The 19,580-nt window shown below is 41.8% G+C and overlaps 1 protein-coding gene across 3 annotated transcripts in view; it reads right to left on the reverse strand.

Annotated features, from left to right (window-relative positions):
* The window catches only part of FRMD3 (FERM domain containing 3), a 295,847-nt gene that overhangs the window by 125,693 nt on the left and 150,574 nt on the right, over nucleotides 1–19,580 (reverse strand). For all 3 annotated transcript variants that reach the window (XM_044391132.3, XM_026518786.4, XM_057305659.1), the window contains exon 3: nucleotides 5,600–5,642. In XM_044391132.3, the coding sequence (XP_044247067.2) occupies nucleotides 5,600–5,642 (43 nt within the window). The remainder of the gene's footprint in view (nucleotides 1–5,599; nucleotides 5,643–19,580) is intronic.

A 19,580-nucleotide genomic window follows, 5' to 3' on the forward strand; every position in this document is an offset into this window, starting at 1 on the left:
AAGACTCAGAGGACCAGGCACGAGAGAGACGTCATCCTTGCTGCCATGATTGTTCATAAGCATCCCCTGCCTCATGAGGCCATTCTGGGAATGGAGGAGGAAGAGCTCTTGGTGTGGGAAAAATACCCCGATACAGAAGTATGCACTTTCAAGTGATTATGTTTAAATAATGAATTCACGGAGTAATTTTCTGCAGATCAGATTCTAAACTGGCAGATCTTGAGTTACCCTGAAGTGGCAAGTTTGAATTTTTTGCCCCCAGAGGAAAGAAGCAAACAGAAAACTGAATTCAGTCGTGGGGAAATAATGTCCCATTTAGGCACATCTGAGTCGTAATGTTTAAACTTCTTCACACTAAAAGAGTTTGTGTGGTTACATAGGTCCTGTAAGACATGAAATTTTTGTTCTTTTGATGTGTGCCACTACTTGTAGACACACTAAGCTACATTCCCCAGTTATGGGGACAAGGCTAAAAGCCGTAGATTATGAGTGAAGACACTCACTATTCCTACATGGAAACCAAAGACTCTGAAAATCAAATATCCAAAATATGCACTTCATTTAACATTTTGCAGACAACCTACTATCTGAAGACTCTGAAAAGGAAAAGATCTCAGTCCACATTTGTGCCTATAGACATACGATGATGGAATAGGGAAATGAGGAAGAGATTCCCAACACTGCTCAAATCATGTAGCCTACCTGCATTTTGACCTAGATGACAAGGAATGATAAAAAGTTTGATTTGAAGGTCCCAATACCAGGAAGTATTGCCTAATCGCACCCTACTCCACCTTTCCCACTGAATGCAACCATAAAATCTGGACAGAATGTATGCAGCAGCTATTTAAGGACTCTGGAAAATAAATAATAGCAGGCAGAGTGGGAAAGGACAATAAGTCACAAGACCACTGAACTGGCATTGGGTTCTCCATGTTTTTCCCTGTGGTATCCCCTGGACAGAACTCAGATACTGGGAAGGCATCACCATGGATGGGGAAAGCTCCAGGAGAAGCTTCTAGTTAAAGCAAAGGGGGTTCTGGCAGCAACAGAGCAACAGCAAATGGGCTGGAGACTTTCTTATCTGGACGTTTAACCTATTTTCTTTGATAATCATAAAACTAGTCAAGTTATGTATTTCATATTGGGTGAGTTCTGATAATTCATGGTTTTTGAGAAATGAGCCCATTTCATCTAAGCTGTCAAACTTACAACCTAGACTTATTCTGTGGGGTCTGTAGTGATAGCCTCGAAAGAGGCTGATATGGATAACAGATATTGATAACTTGCGTCTTCTTTTTTATCAGTCTTGCTAGAGGTTCATCACTTTGATATTTCAAAGACCGACTTTTATTATTTAATAATTTTCTGTACCCTGTATTGACAAACATAGCAGCTTGGCCGAATCTCAGAGTTATTAAGGCTGATTTGAAAAGTCAGTCTCCAAAGATTACATTCTATATCATTCCATTTATATGACGTTCTCAAAGGACACAAACTATACTGACAACAAATCAGGAGTTGCTGGTGCTTAAGGGTGGGGATACAAGACTACAAAAGGGAACACAAGGGAGGTTTTCGGGGTGATGGATTTATTCTCTACCCTGATTGTACTGGAGGTTATACAAACCTATATGTTAAAATTTACAGAACTATACACCAAAATAAAGTCAATTTTACCATATGTTCATTTAAAAAATAAAATTTAAGTTCAGAGGAGAAATAAGACTTGGGTTTAAGAAGTTTTTCAGCTTTAAAATGTATACTCAAGGGCGCCTGGGTGGCTCAGTCGGCTGAACATTTGACTCTTGATTTTGGCTCAGGTCATGAGCTCGAGGTCATTAGATCAAGCCCCCACACAGGGCTCTGTGCTCAGCATGGAGTCTGCTTGAGATGCTCTCTTTCCCTCTCCCTCTGCCTCTGCCCCTGTCCCTGTCCCCACTCACCTGCACTCTCTAAACAAAATCTTTTCAAATATAAAATAGAATGTATACCCAATTAACTGTCCAATTAATTATTCTCTCAATTAAATATTTCTCTTCCTTAATACATTTGAAGTCACCATAAAAATAAGTTTGATTCTACCTATTATCAACGAGATTTGGGGGAAAGGGTCTCACATAACATTATCGTGAGTAGATTACTATAATGTCTTTAAATGATATTTATCACTAAGGAAGCATAAAATGTATAACTTTTGATCCAACAATTTCACTTCTAAAAGGAATTTCTAGGACAGATGTACTTGCAAACATGCAAGAAAGTACATACAAGCATGTTTATCGCAGCATAATGCGTAATAGCAAATTACTAGAAAATATTTTGATGTCTGTTATATATTCATGTAATTATCAGAAAGCCATTTTTAAAATGAAGTCTATCAGGGCACCTGGGTGAATTAGTCGGTTGGGTGTCTGCCTTTGGCTCAGGTCGTGACCCCAGAGTTCCGGGATCAAGCACCGAGTTAGGCTCCCCACTCAGTGGGGAGTCGGTTTCTCTCTCTCCGTCTACTCCTCCCTGCCTCATGATCTCTCTCTTGCTCATTCTCTCTCTCAAATAAGTAAATAAAATCTTTTAAAAAATCATATAAATAAAATGAAGCCAATCATCAATCACTGATATTTAAAAAATCTCTAAAGCTATTAAAAAATAAGGTGAAGAATAATACATAGAAATCGATCTCATTCCTGTTTATAAAAGGTCATATATATATGATGGGGGAGCTTATATATACCTAAGAAATCCCAGAAGGATATATAAAATATTGTTCACAGCTATTTCTTTGGAGTGGGCTTGGAGATAGAAGGGGGAAGAGAAAGGAAATAGTTTGGGTTTTCATTTTAAATTCTTCTGAAATAAGAAAAATCATGGACATTATTTAAAACCTATTTAATACATGAGCTGTGAATGTCTATGTAAGGTAATGGATGTCAAGTAATCTTACTATGGCAATCATTTTGCAATACATACATATGTTAAATCATTATGTTACGTATCTTAAACTTATACGATGTTACATGCCAATTATATCTCATTTAAAAGAGAAAAATTTTAAATAACAAGTGAAATAAATAAAAATGATCTTTAAAAATCCTAATAAGAAATAATAATGTCTTTGTAGAGAGCTTGTTAATCAGGGCAGCTGACCTTCAGCCAACCCTGGAAAACACCTTTCCTGAGAACAACCATAGTTAAAGAGATCTTAATTAGGGTCAGGGCAAAGAACCTGAAAGTCTGCCATCAAACCAATCCTCCAAGAAATTTGCCCTCATTGGCTACTCAAAGACAATCAAAGGATAAAAGGCATACACATACCCAAGAAGAAAGTTGCCTGGAGTTTTGTAACCAGATCCTTGTGATAGATTCATGGATGAGTCCCAGGAGTTGAACCCAGTTTCTCTGGGTTAATAATACACAAGTCCTAGTTTTAAATTTTTTGAATTTATGGTAAAGTTAATTTTTTCAGGATATACGTTTAAGAACACAGAAATTCTTGATACGAAAAGATACCATCATAAACAACAAAACTAGATTTGTGATCTTGAGAAAATTACATGATTTCTTATTTAGTAATGTCCTCAAAAATACAACAGTAGACTGGGTGATAGATAAGACCTTTACCAGTTCCTAGAATTAGTGAGTCACCTGGTCTGGTTTAGAAATTGAATTTTACAGAGTTCTTCTTTCCTGATTCAGATTTCATTTGTTATTAGATTGACACTGGCCAGCAGTCAAATGTCAATCCTTAAAACATTTTTACCAAATATTATAAATTTTCAGTTGGTTGTTCAGATTTACTTAGCATGGAGACAAAGTTGTTAATCAGAAAATTCTTCACAAATTAAAAGTTGTTTCTTCTATTACGTGTTGAAAGACATCTGACTTTGGAGATAAATTTATATTTTAAAAATGTGTGTAGTCTAAGGAAAATATTGCATGACATTTAAGTACCAAAGTCAAAGAACTGTTTACTATAAATAAGCTTACTGGAAAATTGTCTAAACATTTTAAAACACAAACAAAAATATCAAACCTTAGTAGCTAAGGGATAAAAGCTACGCATCAGCAATTTTTTAAAAGACTTTTTTCATTTATTTATCTTAGAGAGAGTATGTGGGGGGGGCAAAGGAAGAGGGAAAGAGAATCTCAAACAGATTCTCCACTGAGTAAGGAGACCCACATCGGCTCAATCCCAGGACCTCAAGATCATGATCCAAGCAGAAATCAAGAGTCAGACACTTAATCGATTTAGCCACCCAGGTGCCCCAGCAATTTTTTTTTCAGACATGTTAATTCATTCTTATTATCCTTCATATCATTCTACATAAAGCTTCTTGATACCTCTGTCCGCTTATTTCTTGTTAGATGTTTGTTCTGATTCTATTCCAGCTGTATCCCAACAGGCTGACATCTCTGGACATCGCATGCCCACTGCTGCTCTTGTTTTCACCTCATACAACCTTCCTGTCAGCTCCTTGCAACAGCCATGGCTCCCAGCAACCATGGGCATCAGCCGTCCCCAGAACAACCTGGCTGTCTTTCCTGCACTGATCAGACAGTTTGCTCCAGAGAGATGGGGGAATGGAAAGAAGAGGAATGGGAAGAAACAAAGGGAAGGTGGGATGAGGGGGGAGGAAACGGGAGGGGAGAAAAAGGAGGGTTAAAGGAACAGGTTGCTAGTTTGCCATCCACGTTCAGTTCTTCCTTCTCCCACTTAAAAGCCCTGCCCAGAATAATTTCTTTGTATTTGAAAAAGGAAAGAATCCCTTGAATAATGATAAGTGACATAATATGCGCTAAGCTGATTTCCGATGAGAAACTGATTTATCGCCTACATTTCAGAGCCCTGGGAAAGTTGACGTGGAGGGATAAATGGATTTCAGGGCAGGCAATGAATTTCTAAAGCGCATTTCAGAAGCCCTCCTCCAAATCATAAATAAAAGCAGGCTGACTACAGCCTAGCACAGATGACCAAAACAAAACGCCATGCCATCCACGACCCAGGCAACACCCTCTTCATGATGCCCCAAGTGGATGACCAGATGTTCTAGAAAGATGTTTCCCAAGGCAACTTCCCTGAGTGTTCATCAATTAAAAAAAAAAAAGGCAGTTCAGAACATGACGGCTTGAAAATAATCACTCAGAGGGAAGAAACTACTGTAGGGAGTTTGAAGGGTAGAAAAGAATAATACAATCTTCAGTAAAGTTAGCAGCAAGAGTGTAGTTTCAAAATACACCTACTTTTCTCATCCCCGCGAGACTGCACCTCCCACCCGGAACCACTTAGTAACAACCCCCACAGTCCAAAGGGACCGGGCACCTGGTGGTCATGTTTAACAGATACTTAATCATCTAATTCCAATGCTCCTGTTCGAATATGAACTATGAAGGTAAGGTGATGGCAAGAGTGACCACAGGGAAGGTAAAGGCCAGCAAAGAAGAGAAGTCACACAGCACCCAATGGGAGAGAGAAGCTCCCCCCCCCCCCCCAGATCTTCAACTCCAGCCATTTCTTCCCCGGAAGGAGAAACTTTGTCGAGAAACAGAACCTATCTTTGGACATTTCATAGCAAAAGTGAAACCACAGATTGACACTTACATTTCATTTGCTTGGAGATGGACTTGTTAGGTTCAAGCCAGTGCTAGGGAGAAAAAAAAGCAGAGATTATAGGTCAAATGGCTGAACCGTAAGATGCATACTTAATAACTAAGAAAAATTTAATATAGCCTTTTTCCAAAGTACAGTCTTGGCTCCCATAGGTATTTCCTCAAGGTTACACCTTCTGAAGATCAACACAAACAATTCCATAATAAAAAGACAACAGGTTGGGGCGCCTGGGTGGCACAGCGGTTAAGCGTCTGCCTTCGGTTCAGGGCGTGATCCCGGCGTTCTGGGATCGAGCCCCACATCAGGCTCTTCCGCTATGAGCCTGCTTCTTCCTCTCCCACTCCCCCTGCTTGTGTTCTCTCTCTCGCTGGCTGTCTCTATCTCTGTCGAATAAATAAATAAAATCTTTAAAAAAAAAAGACAACAGGCAAGGGTATAAATGATAGAGAATTAATACTTTGAGTAGTATTTGAGTCCTACTAAGAGAGAAGAACTAGGGAGAGAACATGCACTTCAATGGGATATCCTCGTGGCTCTAGTGGATCCTGGGTGATGGAGCTCCATTGCTCTGGGCAAGCCCCAGATGGCTAAAGACTTGGACATCCATGACCTCAAAAGGTCACAGTCCAAGACCGCTTCAGCACCCCATTCCCATGCCAGGCAGCCCCTGTCAGGTGAACAGTGGGCCAAGCCAGCGTTAGCCCCATCACACAGAGGCAATTCTTCTTTTACAGTAGGGAGGAACAAGGGATAAATATCTTACTTCAGAGGCCTGAGATCACCCAGAAGAAAAACCAGCTGTATCACAAAACAAAGCCCAAAGACCTGGGTAGCTCAGAAAGGTGCTAGTGACAGGCATTTGCAGCAGGTGCACGTTGATCCCGGCAGCTGGCTCGCTCCACACCATGTGTAGAGGTCACCCCAACATGTTGGGAGCCAAACAGCTTTTGATTTCTCTAAGCGTGATGTCCCTGAAGCCACTTAAGGCGTGTCAGGAAGCACTGCTCTATACACCTGCAGTTTATAAAGACAATAGGAGAGGCCCTGGTATCCATCGGGAGGTCGGAGAGTCCTCACTTACCGGGCACCCCCCACGCTCAACGCTAGACAGGAAAGGAGGACGCTTACCATCCGCTGAGGCTTACACCCCATTTGTGTCATCCAGTTAAGCCCCAGAGTTCTGTAATGTCCCTACCACTCGATACAAGCTACTCTGAGCATTTCCATGGGCCATCACTACCACCCCATTTACAGATGAGAAATCAGGAGGCTCGGGATATTAGACAATTAGCCTAAGGTCACCCAGAGATTAAATGGTGAAACCAGCGCACGGTGGGATTCCAGAGCACAGGCCCTTCACCCTGACCATGTGGCCTCCCCACAGATCAGTCTGCTCTAAAACATACTATTCTCGACAAACATTCCTTCTTTCCCCAGGAGCTGAAAAATTGAGTGGTCAAATCAAGAGTTCCCAATCCAGGGTATCAGATCTCTGCAATCCTCCAAACTAAGAATAGGGCTCTTTAAACTATGTCAATATCATGAAGAGTTGGACCGAAACCCACACATTTACCTCTGACGTACTGCACAAACTGACATGGCAAGTTTCTTTGCTTCTGATCACAATTAGGTCTGTTCATTTTGAGAACCTGGGTTTTCCTCCTTTTTTTTTTTTTTAATTGTGGTGACATACACAACATCAAATTTGCCATCCTAACCATTTTTAAAGGTACAGTTCAGTGGTACTAAATGCATTTATAACGGTGCACAACTATCGCCATCACTGATCTCCAGAGCACGTTCACCTTGTAAAACTGAAACTCTAGCCCTAATCAAGAGTCATTCTGCAGCCCTCTGTCTCCGGGCCCTTGGAAACAATCATTCTACTCTTGGGGATCTCCTTCTAGTCAGAAGCGATGCTTGGCATTTACACAGCTATCATTGAACAGTGGAAAAGCGTATTGATTGGGCCACTTACTAGCTGTATAACCACGTACAAAGTGTTTAACCTCGCTCTCAATTTCCGCAACTATCATATGGGAAGAGCAACAGTACCTATTCCGCAGGGCTGTTGCAAGGATTTTAGAAGTTCATAAAAAGTTAATAAATAGGAGACACTTAAACCGTGGCTGGCATGTGAAACATATCAATGAACGGTTATTTGCTGATGCTGTTGTTACTTAATAAGTACAGTTTAATTAGTAGACCACATGCCACGGAGGAGAATAATAAAAGGGCCCTCTGATGATTACTTTTCTAGAAATAAATGGGATAATTTAGAACTAAGGCAAGAAAAAGAATACCTACTGAGATCAATACCTACTGCTATTGTCTCAGAGGGGAGAGTCACTAGTCATTTGGCCAATAATGTCTGAAACTCATTTTCCAAATTCTCCTTGCTTGGCACCCTTTGAACTCCTTAGCCCTTCTCTGCCTAACTTCAACCTGCCTCTCCTCCTCCTCTCTGCCTCCAGAGATGACAGGTACGTTTCATTTTCTATGCCCACACCACTTAGTTGGTGGCAATCTCCCAGGGCTGTGAGGAAGGATCCAAGCCTCAGTGAGAATGAGTGCCATGATTGGTGGGCTATGTCTGCCACGGAGGGGTAGGGGACACGTAAGGTATGCTTGCAAGGTATTTGCCATCTGTGCCCTAAATTATTTACTCTAAATGAATGGCCTCCTCACTGTCCTACAAAATACACCCCGCAGTTTCCGATGGGTTCTGACCTTCCTCCTCCTCTTGGCCTATTCACACCCTACCCTTGCCTCTCAAACATTGTGTATCTTAATTACCTACGTCTACAGTGTGACTACTCCATACTTTTCCACCAGGACAACTATTCTTCTGCAGTGGGACAGTCATGGGGTATAGAGCCCAAGAAAAATAAGCCAGCATGAGTCCTGTTTCAAGGGATTACAGGAAATCATTTCTTCAGCGAGAGTCAAGCTCCGTTTGTGAGCATTTATTAAGATTTAAAAATCTGACTGGCTATGGCCCAATAATTCCCTTATTCCCCAATTTGCCCACATGAACACAGAGGAACATAACAAGGATTCTCCCTGCAAGACTATATTAAATTATAAAACATTAGACTATTAATGGCCATCGTCAGGAAAATGGTAAATAACCTATCATCTGTTCATAGTCCAGATGATTCTTCAGTGTATTATACGAGGTAGATCTTGATGGGTAACCTGGTTAGATCTCTAAAAACACACTGTGTGATGAAAAAAGTGAACTGTAAAATTTATAACTATGGCCACTGCTCTCAAATCAGGCACTGAAGTGCCCCAGGGAAAAGGAGCCATTCTAGACATCTGTCAGATACCTACTGTGCAAACCAGAAGCTCAAGGAAGTTCCCAGCTCTAACATTAGATCATGCTGTATTCCTTTTGATGTCATACTTTTTACAACGCTGGGTTTTTAGCGGTTGCTGTGGTAAAAAGCAAGGACCGTGTGAAAAGACGTGTGCGAGGCAATGTGTGTGGCAGTATCGGGTCTGACCCCAGAGCCTGAGGAGCCAGGGGATGCCCAACAGGTGCACACATCCAGTTCCCAGGTGATTGTGGTTAAGAATGAACTGGAGATACTATTTTCACATAGGTCATGTGTCAAATGGCCACTAGTTGTCAGGACAGAAATACTAAGTTTGTTGCCTCTAACTCTTATTAGATAGGGCACCATGAAATAATTACTTTTGACCTAGGGCACCATGAAACAATTACTAAGATACGAAGAGAGCCATAAATTAACAAAGTTTGGGAACCTCTAAGCTATGGTATCATATAATTAATGTGTTTTTTTAAGTAAAAAAGTACAAAAGACTACTCTATGTTTTCAAAGAATACATCATAAGCATCTAAATGTATTTTTAAAGATCTGAAATGATACACAATAAACAGATAGCAGGGAGAAAACAGGAATTTAGGGGTGTTGTTCAAAGGAAACCATGCCTTCTGTTTTATCTGTGAAGTTTTAACTGATACTTTTTACATGTATTCATGCAATACATGAATAATTAAAAGTCAATTAAAAAAAAAAGAAAGCTAAGTTCTACTCAGAGGATAAAGGGGGATTTTTAGGTAGTTAAGACTCAAGATGGAGAATTTCATACGTAACAGGCAGATGCCAAGTCCAGCTAAGCCCCCAGCGTTGGCACTGCGGTCCAATGCAGGAGCCAGGAAGCCTGCGTTCAAATCCCAGTTCTGCCACTTACTGGCAACGTGACCTCCAGCGAGTTTCTTCTTGTTTCCCCACTTACAGCACCATCATAAGGTTTAAGTGGGTTAATGCATTAAGAAGTCCTTAGAACAGAGCTTAGAGCCTAGTTAAAGCTCAGTAAACACCAGCTGTTCCCATCTTCTTGGCGTTCACTCAGACACTCCCAAGTTGGTGCAATGGCCCCTCTTGGCGAGCCCACCTCTGTCACTCTCTTCCTCTCACACTCCCATCCCATCTGCCTTCTGCTCTACGTGAAAGGTAATTCTCCTCCCGTTTTTCCTTCTTCCTTTTAGAGTTGTGAGTTGGACAACGAATTCAAGTCTGGACCACACCAACAACTCCTGCTGTTACTATACGTACAGATGGATTACACGTCTGCGAGAAAGAACCAGGATGTTGTGTGCTTGGTAATTCGATATGAGGCTCAGAACATTTACTGCATTGCTATTTTCCTTTCAATTGCTACTTGGAATATATGCTAGTTTTGTTTTTAAGTCTGTGTCCTTACTGGAAACTGAAATTCCCTAAGAGAGGTAGAAAGAAAAGCCTGCCAACCAAATATCTGAATTTGCAGCTGGTTTACTATAGCTGAAACCTTCATTTCCTCAACTTTCATCTAGAATAAGAATTCCGAAGACTAAAGATGCTAAGGTCCAATGATTGATACTACCTAATGAGCTTAGGAAGTAAGACGAACCAGAGGGTGCATTCCCTCAGCACGATCTGAAGGTATCAAAGGGGTCTACAGAGATACTGCCTGCACTCTGCCCAGTTCCCCTCGGATGCCCTTTTCCCCTTAGTTATATAGCAGTTTAATCCTTTTGGGGAAGACTGCCTCAGGTTACTGGAACCCAATGCAGGATGGAGAATGAGTCTCTCCCACTCACCTCTTCATTGTCAGGTTAGGAAGTGACAAGATGTGGGAAGATAAATACCTCTGCTCTCTCGCCCCCCTGGCCAGGACAACGCTAAGGCATGACCTACACTCTTCCAGAAATTTGCGGTGGCTTTCAGCCCAAGTTACCCTGTGTACAACTTGGCTCAACATCACACACTTGTGTGATCTCCCTCCCTTCCCTGTCCCAATCCCCCCAAGCTCCTCAAACTCTTTGTCCTGGGAACATTTTCTACTAAAACTGGAATTTTTTTTTTTTTAAAGATTTTATTTATTTATTCGACAGAGATAGAGACAGCCAGCGAGAGAGGGAACACAAGCAGGGGGAGTGGGAGAGGAAGAAGCAGGCTCCTAGTGGAGGAGCCTGACGTGGGGCTCGATCCCATAACGCCGGGATCACGCCCTGAGCCCAAGGCAGACGCTTAACCGCTGTGCCACCCAGGCGCCCCTAAAACTGGAATTTTTATCTCCAAATCCACTTCTGGGTACCAGAGCCAAGACAGCCTCCCTAACTCCCCCACCAAAAACTACCCTCCCTCTGTTGAATTTAAAATCCTTCCCTTGGAGGTTTTATTCTTTTTGTTTTGGGCTTGAACCCCAGGAACCTGCATATCCCCCTCTGGGAGGTCCCAATTTAACAGGGTTTTCAGTCTGGACAATCCAGCCTGACCATTTCAAGCTGCTTCTTAGAACAAATGTATTTGTATTGATAGCAGCTTGAAGCAAAGAGAAGTTGAATGAAGTTTCACAAAGAGGGTGAAAAGCAGAGCACTGGCTAACCCCTCTATGCCCTGATTCCCTTCTCCATGGTCTTGGGGGTGGGGCAGATTCCAGGACCCCTAAGATTCCTTCGGCTCTCACATTCCACATTCTATGAACCTGAAGTATGAGAACATTACCAGCAATTGGTTCTTTTTAATTTTGCTAGGCCCACCTATACGTAGCCTTAAGAGATCATTTTTGTCTACCCCATCATAGAAAAGGTGCATTTCTTTTGTACTTTCCAATTTTGGCTTTTGTTTGCGGGGGGCAGGAGGGGGTGGGAGGTGGTGATTTGTGAGTAGGTAGACTGATTTTAATTTGGCAGCTGGTGAGCCAGGGGGAGAAAACAAACAAACAAACAAAAAAAAACCTCCCCAAAGTAAACAATATAACATACTTGGTTATCTTCAAACGCTGGGCTTCTGTTGAAATTGATTCAGCCTATGATAACAGAATAAATTACACACCTCTCTGTTATCTTTCCCAAAACCCTCGGTGCCCGAAACCAGAAGAATCTATAGCCCAGAGAAATGTGTTAAATAACAAATGGGGCTTTAAACAATGAATATACCTCCCAACCAGGAGATGGTTTTTTCTGCCTCAGAAGTAACCAGATCCACAATCTGACCAATTCCCACCCTAGCCCTGAAAAGATGGCCTGATTCTCACATCTCGCCTGGACAAAGCCCCAGAGTACCTCTGTCTCCCTGCATTATCTAGCCAACTTATGCCATTTCTAGACTCTCTGGCCTTCGCAGGGGAAAGAAGAATGTCATCTGAATGAATGCAACCCAAGTGTTCTGGATTGTCCAGTTAGAGCTAGGCCCTAGCTAGTTAGATACCAGTAACCCGTGGTTTTCACTCCAGTTTCCATGAAATCTACAACACAACGACAACAACAGCAGAAGTATCTATAGGCCGGGCACACTCACAAGTTCCTGTCCTTCTGGCAGTCAGCCTGTGCAAGAAAAGCTTCACTGTTTCAGTGCAATGTTTTTATTTCTGCAACCATAACTGCTCCTGCATTCTGGGTTCTTGGGGATAAGCAAAACAGAAGTAACAGCTGGGAGAAGAAACACCTAAGAAACAGAGGCGGAAACAGGAAGCCTAAGAAAGCATAAGCACCATTTTTTCCCCCCGTAAAGGACCAGACAGTATAAATATTTTAGGTTTTGTGGCCCATATGGTCTGTCAGGACTACTCAACTCCGCCACTGGAACACGAAAGCAGCCAGGGATAACACAGAAATGAATAGAAATAGCTGTGTCCCCATAAAATGTTATTTACTAAACAAATGGGGGCCATCCTGACACCTGTGTGCCAACCCCTGCACCTACGTCCAAGAAATCCTTAATGTACGCTTCGGGATTAAAAACAGTAGTGGTCTGAAAATGCAATAGAGGTTGTAAAAACATGAAGTGCGATTTATTTTAGAGGACAGTAAGACACCAAAATGCAATTATAGAGGAAATGATGGGATTCCTTCAAGCCTGTTACAATGGGATTTACCACTATGTAACACTTGTTGTCAAGCCAAAGAAATTTCACATCGTCACCAAACTGTTCTAAGGTCAAAGATTGTCTAGCTACCAGAATCACAAATCTTTCAAACTCTTTAAAGCAGGTAGCAAAAGATCCATTACATGCTGAAAATATGGACTAATGCACTTAAATAACAACCCTATGGCATAGGTATTATTATCAGTGTCCCCATTCTACAGATAAAGTAATTGAGGGTAAGGAGGCTGCTCAAAGTCATACAACCAGCAAGAGGCAGGGCCAGGATTTAACCTGATCTTCCTGGCATCAAAGCTCTTAGTTCCTGAGCAGTAATGTCCTCCTCACCCCTTCCTTCTCGATGTTTGACACTGTAGCCCTTTCCCCTTATATTAAGTCTACAGCTACCCTTGCTTCTAGAAGGTCTCTCTTGCCTCATTTTCTTTATGCTCTGTATGTTCCTGGTTGGTATCCTATGCTGGTTTCTCCTTCTGGATACCCTTTTAAAAAATGGATGTTCTTTAGCTTTCAAAATCTCCTCTTATTCTATATTCTTTCCCTCAGCTCTGCAGTCTAGGCTCATCAGGGCTGTATGGTAGTGAAAACCTCATGGGCTCCAAATCTCCATCTGTGGCCTAAACCTCTTCATGAAGCTTCAGATCCATATTCCCAACTAGAGACTGAAGAGCTCTACCTCAACATCTCATAGGTATCCCAAACTCAACATATGCAAAACTTACCACTTCTCCCCAAAACCCTCTTTGTACAGTGTATTTGGTAAGTGGTTCCACCTGTACTTGGAACCCAAAGAGGCCCCATAAGAAGCCCAAATACCCAGCTGGACAGGCCATGTGGAGAGGTCCTGAAACCACATGCAGAGGGAGGGGCCCCCAAGACCCACCTTCCAGCCATCTCTATCAAGGTTCCAGGCCTATGAATGAAAACGTCTTAGACCCTCTGCCCCTCCCCCCCCCCAGAACAGACCAGCCACCAGCTAAACACCATTGAGGGAGCCCAGTCAACACCATGTGGAACAGAAGAATTACCTCGCTGAGCCCTGCTTGAGTATCTGACCCCAAAAATCCTGGCATATGATAAATTGTGTTCATTTTAGCCTCCGAGTGTTTGAGGAGACCTGTTACACAGCAATAGATAACTAGAACTCTTACTCCTTATTATGAACTGAATGTTTGCCCCCAACCCCCACCAAATTCACATGTTGAAGTCCTGTTCCCCAATGTGATAGTATTTGGAAGTGGGAACTTTGAAGGTAATAAGGTTTAGAAGTCACGAGGGTGGAACCCCATGATGGGATTATAAGATGAGGAAGAGAGACCAGAGCGGGCTCTCCCCCCTCCCCACCCCATGTGTGGACACAGGGAAAAGGCAGCCCTCTGCAAGCCAGGAAGAGAGTTCTCACCAGGAACCAACTCTGTCAATATCTTGAACTTGAACTTCCCAGCCTCTAGAACTAAGTGAGAATTAAGTGTCCTGCATAAGCAAGTGTTTTCTTATAGCAGCCCAAGCCAATGAAGACACTCCTCGTTACTACTCTCCATGGATAGAACACAATTACAGGTGAACGTTCAAACGTTTGAACGTTTGCTTGAGCATTTGCTTGAATTTGCTTGACCATGCATGAAAAAGAAAGGTCTGCTCCACTGTCAATCCTTACCAACACTGCTTTTATGTCTTCAAGTTACACATCATCTTTACATTCTAGTCTTCTTAGCTTCACTTAAAAATCGTCTCTAGAGCTATTTGAAAGTTCCAAACCTGCTGGTCTCCCGTCAGCTGTGATATCCTTGTCTGCTGGAAGCCTCCAGTGAGTGCTTCTCTGATGATGAAACTTCAGCCTTACCAACCTAATTAATTCCTGCCCTCCTCGGAACCAAGCCCAGGAGCTTCCCACCACCCAAGAGGAAGACTGCCTTACCCCGGATATCCTCCTGCTGTTTTCCTAACTCAAGTAAGGATAAAATGGCATTTTTCACCACACTTATTCCTATGTCTGCCTATTGGCCCAAACAAGATAACCCAGTTCATGTGCTTTCTCCTCCCTCCACTAAAATTAGGACATCCCAGTTCCCTAAGTGACTTACAGATTGCAACCTGTCATTATCAGGCATCCCCAACCCTTACTAGGAAAGGACATCAGGTGTCAAGAGAGTCAATTACAAACAATCATTTTAGTTAGACGCCACATTCTGCTTTCTGCTGAAGGAATATGACAATTCCCCCAAATCTGTCAGGTTAATACCTTGGGCCACAACTGAACCACAAAATATCCAATTTTCAAGCTGTTAGGATACTGCTGTGTTCCTTGTAATTTGAGTACTCTAAGTCCTTTCCCATAAAGCCAAGTTATTTGTCCATACCTCTTTCCAAACAGCCATCCAAGTAGTCTTGATTTTTAATACCCCTGAGACTTTAAAAACAAAGGTGGACTCATTAAGCAGACAAATTCATGACCAGTGACCTAAAGCAGCAGTACAATCCTTCTCTTCCGTGCAGGGCTGCCCTAAATCTTCGGTACCACTCTTGATCTTAGGGACAAGCATCTGTGAAGCAATTGTCCCCAAGAGCAGGAAGCAGCCTTTCAAAGGCAGGAGCAGCTGGTGGGACATAATGCTGTCTGGCTTCCTGGCACCAGCCCCAGAGTGAAGCCCAAAATCATTGTGATTTTTTTTTTATTCCATTCCATGTCCTCCCCAAAGGTACCGCTAGACAAAGCAAACTGCTCTAACTTAGAAAAGGTCTTTTCCCATTATTAATGAAACTCACTGATAGGTTCACTAGTTCTTTCTGGCTACCAACATAAAAACTCCAGGGCTGTAATTCTATCTGGGGGAAGGAGGCATCAGGGTTCAGCATGTCCTTGCATTTGTGACTTTCTAGGTCATCCAATCAGAAAGTGGTCCAGTGGTCATGTGACATACAATGCCCAAACATGAGGGTGTCTGAGGAGATTACCCCAGAGGCATTGACTCCCAAAGTGAATTTGTCTTTCGGTAGGAGTCAGAATGGTCCTTAAGTTAGAAAAGTCAATGATACTGGTGTAGGGGGGTTAAACAGATGCTTAGAAACAGGGAAGTTAAAACCAAAAGCACTGTGTCCAATCTGCCTGCAGACCGTAAGCCAACATCAACCTAGTCCCAGTATAATTCCTCCTCTAACTGGGTTGGTTGGGTTTGGGAGTGGGGAGAGTATCTCCTCACTTTCTAAGGCACTGGGGGTGAATTCCCCATAGCTGGGTTTGGGAAAGGGGAAAAGACAGAAGAAGGGAAATCCAGGACAATGGACATCCTAAACCATAGCCATAGAAGACAGAATTAGGAGGGGTGCCTGGCTGGCTCAGTCAGAAGAGCATACGCCTCTTGATCTCAGAGTTGTAAGTTTGATCCCCACGCTGGGTAGAAATTACTAAAAAATAAACTTTAAAAAATAAAGAAAACAGAATTATGAAATCCAGCTTATTATTCCAAAACTTCATCTTCCCAAAGAGAAGGTACCCAAGTACCTGAGAAGCAGTGGAAAGAATATGTTACATTAAAGAAAAAAATACCTGGACTTACGCCAAGTACTCCCTTTACCTTCTGGAATTATTCTTTCTAAGACTTCTAAACTTATAGTCCCAGCTTTCTCTTTCAGTAAAATAGAGGACTAGCACCCACCCTTTCCCTAATTTCAGGCACTAAGATTATAGGAGTTCTTCAGAAGAATATGGTAGAAACTTGAGGGGATTTTTACTGACCAGTGTTCCATCGGCCCCTCCCTACGTCATATGTCGAAACTAATGGAAATTCTGAGCCCTTGCCATTAAAATAGCAAAAGATAGTCATCATTCACTGACTCAGTCCTCATAACTCTCAGAGCATATGGGGCATGAGACATCTTGTCAAACATATGGTGTTCCAAATGTAACAGTGCTAAATATTTAATATTCCACAATGGTCTACTGTAAATCAAGTTGCGAAGAGTTGTAGGCAAACCACCAACTCCCACAGCAAAGGTAAGTTCCACTTCCGTTTTTCTAACTAACTTAATTTTTTCTGTTGGTTATCTTCCTATCCGAATAATTCATCGGTTTTATTTTCCACTGAGAAAAAGTATGCGACCTGGTAAAACCACCAAAGCTGGTCCGTTCATCTCTGCTTAAAACTCCCATATCAGCAGATCTTTGTGCCTCTGAGCCCCTTTTTCTAATTATCCAAGGCTCACACTTATCTCCCCAAAGAGCATAACAATGGCCATCCTGCCTTTAAAAGAAGTTTTGAACATTTCTAGATTTTAGACTTCCTAACCATGGTTGTATTTCTTCATACGATTGCCTCACCTCGACCAAGCCAATGCATAGTAATTATAAGACGCACAATAAAAATAACGTATACCATGTACCCCGTATATACCAATAGTTAAACTTTATCTTGAATTCCCATATCAACCCTACGGGTGGCTACTGTTATCTGTTGTAACCATCAGGATGGGGACTCGGAAAGGCTCAATAACATGGTCGAGATCACACAGCTTACTGACCAGCAGGGGTGGGATTTAATGCACACCTTTCTGAGTACAAAGTCCACGTGGTTTCGTGTAGCAACTACTCTGCAGCCCAATGGAAGCGACACTCTCACTGAATCCTCAATCAAAAGTCTAGAAAAGGCTATGATGCAGGGTGGGAAACAATGATTCAACAACCCTGTATGCCATTTAGTGGACAGATCAGATAAGACAGTTTTGTTTTGAGTGGGGCCCACATTTTTTCCACTAATCTACTACCCACATCTGGACACTAAAATTTAAGCTCAACCAAGTCAAAATTTAAAGAACAAAGCACATCAACCTAAACACTTTTTAACTTAAAAAAATAATTTTAGACCTATGAAAAAGGTACAAATATAACCCCCCCCCACAATATTAGCATCGTCCATAACCAGAGTACAGTTACTGAAATTAAGAAACTAATACTAACACGATGCTGTTAACTACAGACTTAATCTGGAGTTCACCAGTTTTCCCACTGCCCGACTTTTCTCTGTTCTAGAATCTAATCCAGAATCCCACATGGCCTTAGTTGATGTGTCTCTCTAATCTATGAGAGTTGCACAGTCTTTCCTTGTCTTTCATGACCTCAATACTCTTGAAGAATATAGGTAAGTTGTTTTGGAGATTGAAGAATATAGGTAAGTTGTTTTGGAGATTGAAGAATATACATAAGTTGTTTTGGAGATTGAAGAATATACGTAAGTTGTTTTGGAGAACATCTCTCCCTTCAGGCTCTCCTATTTCCTCAAGATTTGAAAGAAGTTATGCCTTACTGGGAAGAATACTGCCGGGATGATGTGTCCTCCTCAATGCAGGATAATCAGGGGGGAACGTGACATTGGAATGTCTTCTCCCTGGTGATGCTAACCTTAACGGCTTGGTTAAAGTGATGCCTGCCAGGTTTCTCCACTATAAAGTTAGTCTTTCTCCCTTTTTAACCAAAAGATATCTGGGGCAGAGAGGAGTACTTGGAGACTATACAGATATCTTATTTCTCCTCAAACTTCTGCCCACTAATTTCAGCATTCATCAATGCATCTTGTACACAACAATCATTGCAATATTCCCTCATTCCTCTACACTTATACACTGGAATTCATCTGTAAGGAGGAGCCATCTCTTCTCCCCCTTTTTATTTATTCAATTACTTATATTCATATGACTCGTGGATATTTTACTTTATGGATTATAATCCAATACTATTATTATTTCTTTTTTGTCACCCTAATTTTCCAGTTTTGGTCACTGGCAGCTCTTCCAGGTTGGCTCTGACACATCCAATGTATGTCATTCCAGGTTGGCTCAGTGACTTTTTCTCTTTTGAGCATTTCCTTGCTTTCTGGCACCAAAACACGCCCCAGGCTCATCTTTTGATGTCCCTGACTCTGCCCTAGAATCAGACATGTTTTCATGGAGCCCACATTCCTTTTATTAGAAAATGATATTTAGAAACCAAGATCTATGGGGTAGGTGTGCTCATTGCTACTGTGGTGTCATTGCTTTTGGCCATCTCAGAAAACAGAACTTGGAACTATATACATACGCATACTAGCCGACATGCACACACGCACATCTATATTTCTGTGTCTATGTATACGTTTTTTGAAAAACCACGAGTCCATATCAACATCTGATTACAATTCTAAAGACTTCTCAAAATAGATTATCCAATATCTTCCCAACGAATCAAGAGAAATGAAAACAGCTTATGCGTTTAAGTGGTTTCCAGATACAATCTAGGCTAAGGATCAGTAAACTATGGCTAATTGCCAATTTATAAAAGACTTTTATTGGGAAAAAAGTTTTATTAGAACACAGTTACATCCATTAATTTAGGTATTGTCTATGGCTGCTCTCCACTAGAATAAAATAATTTAAAAATGATGACAGATGTTGTATGGGTCAAAAGTGAAAATATTTTATATCTGGTCCTTTACAGAAAAGGTCTACAAATCCCTTGTCTAGGTTATGTTTCAAATTTTAACTTGGAAGATGGGTGGAAAGAATGTGGGTTCAAATACCATCCTTCCACCATGAATTACTAGCC

This window comes from Ursus arctos, unplaced genomic scaffold, assembly GCF_023065955.2.
Source record: "Ursus arctos isolate Adak ecotype North America unplaced genomic scaffold, UrsArc2.0 scaffold_33, whole genome shotgun sequence".
Classification (NCBI taxonomy): Eukaryota; Metazoa; Chordata; class Mammalia; order Carnivora; family Ursidae; genus Ursus; species Ursus arctos.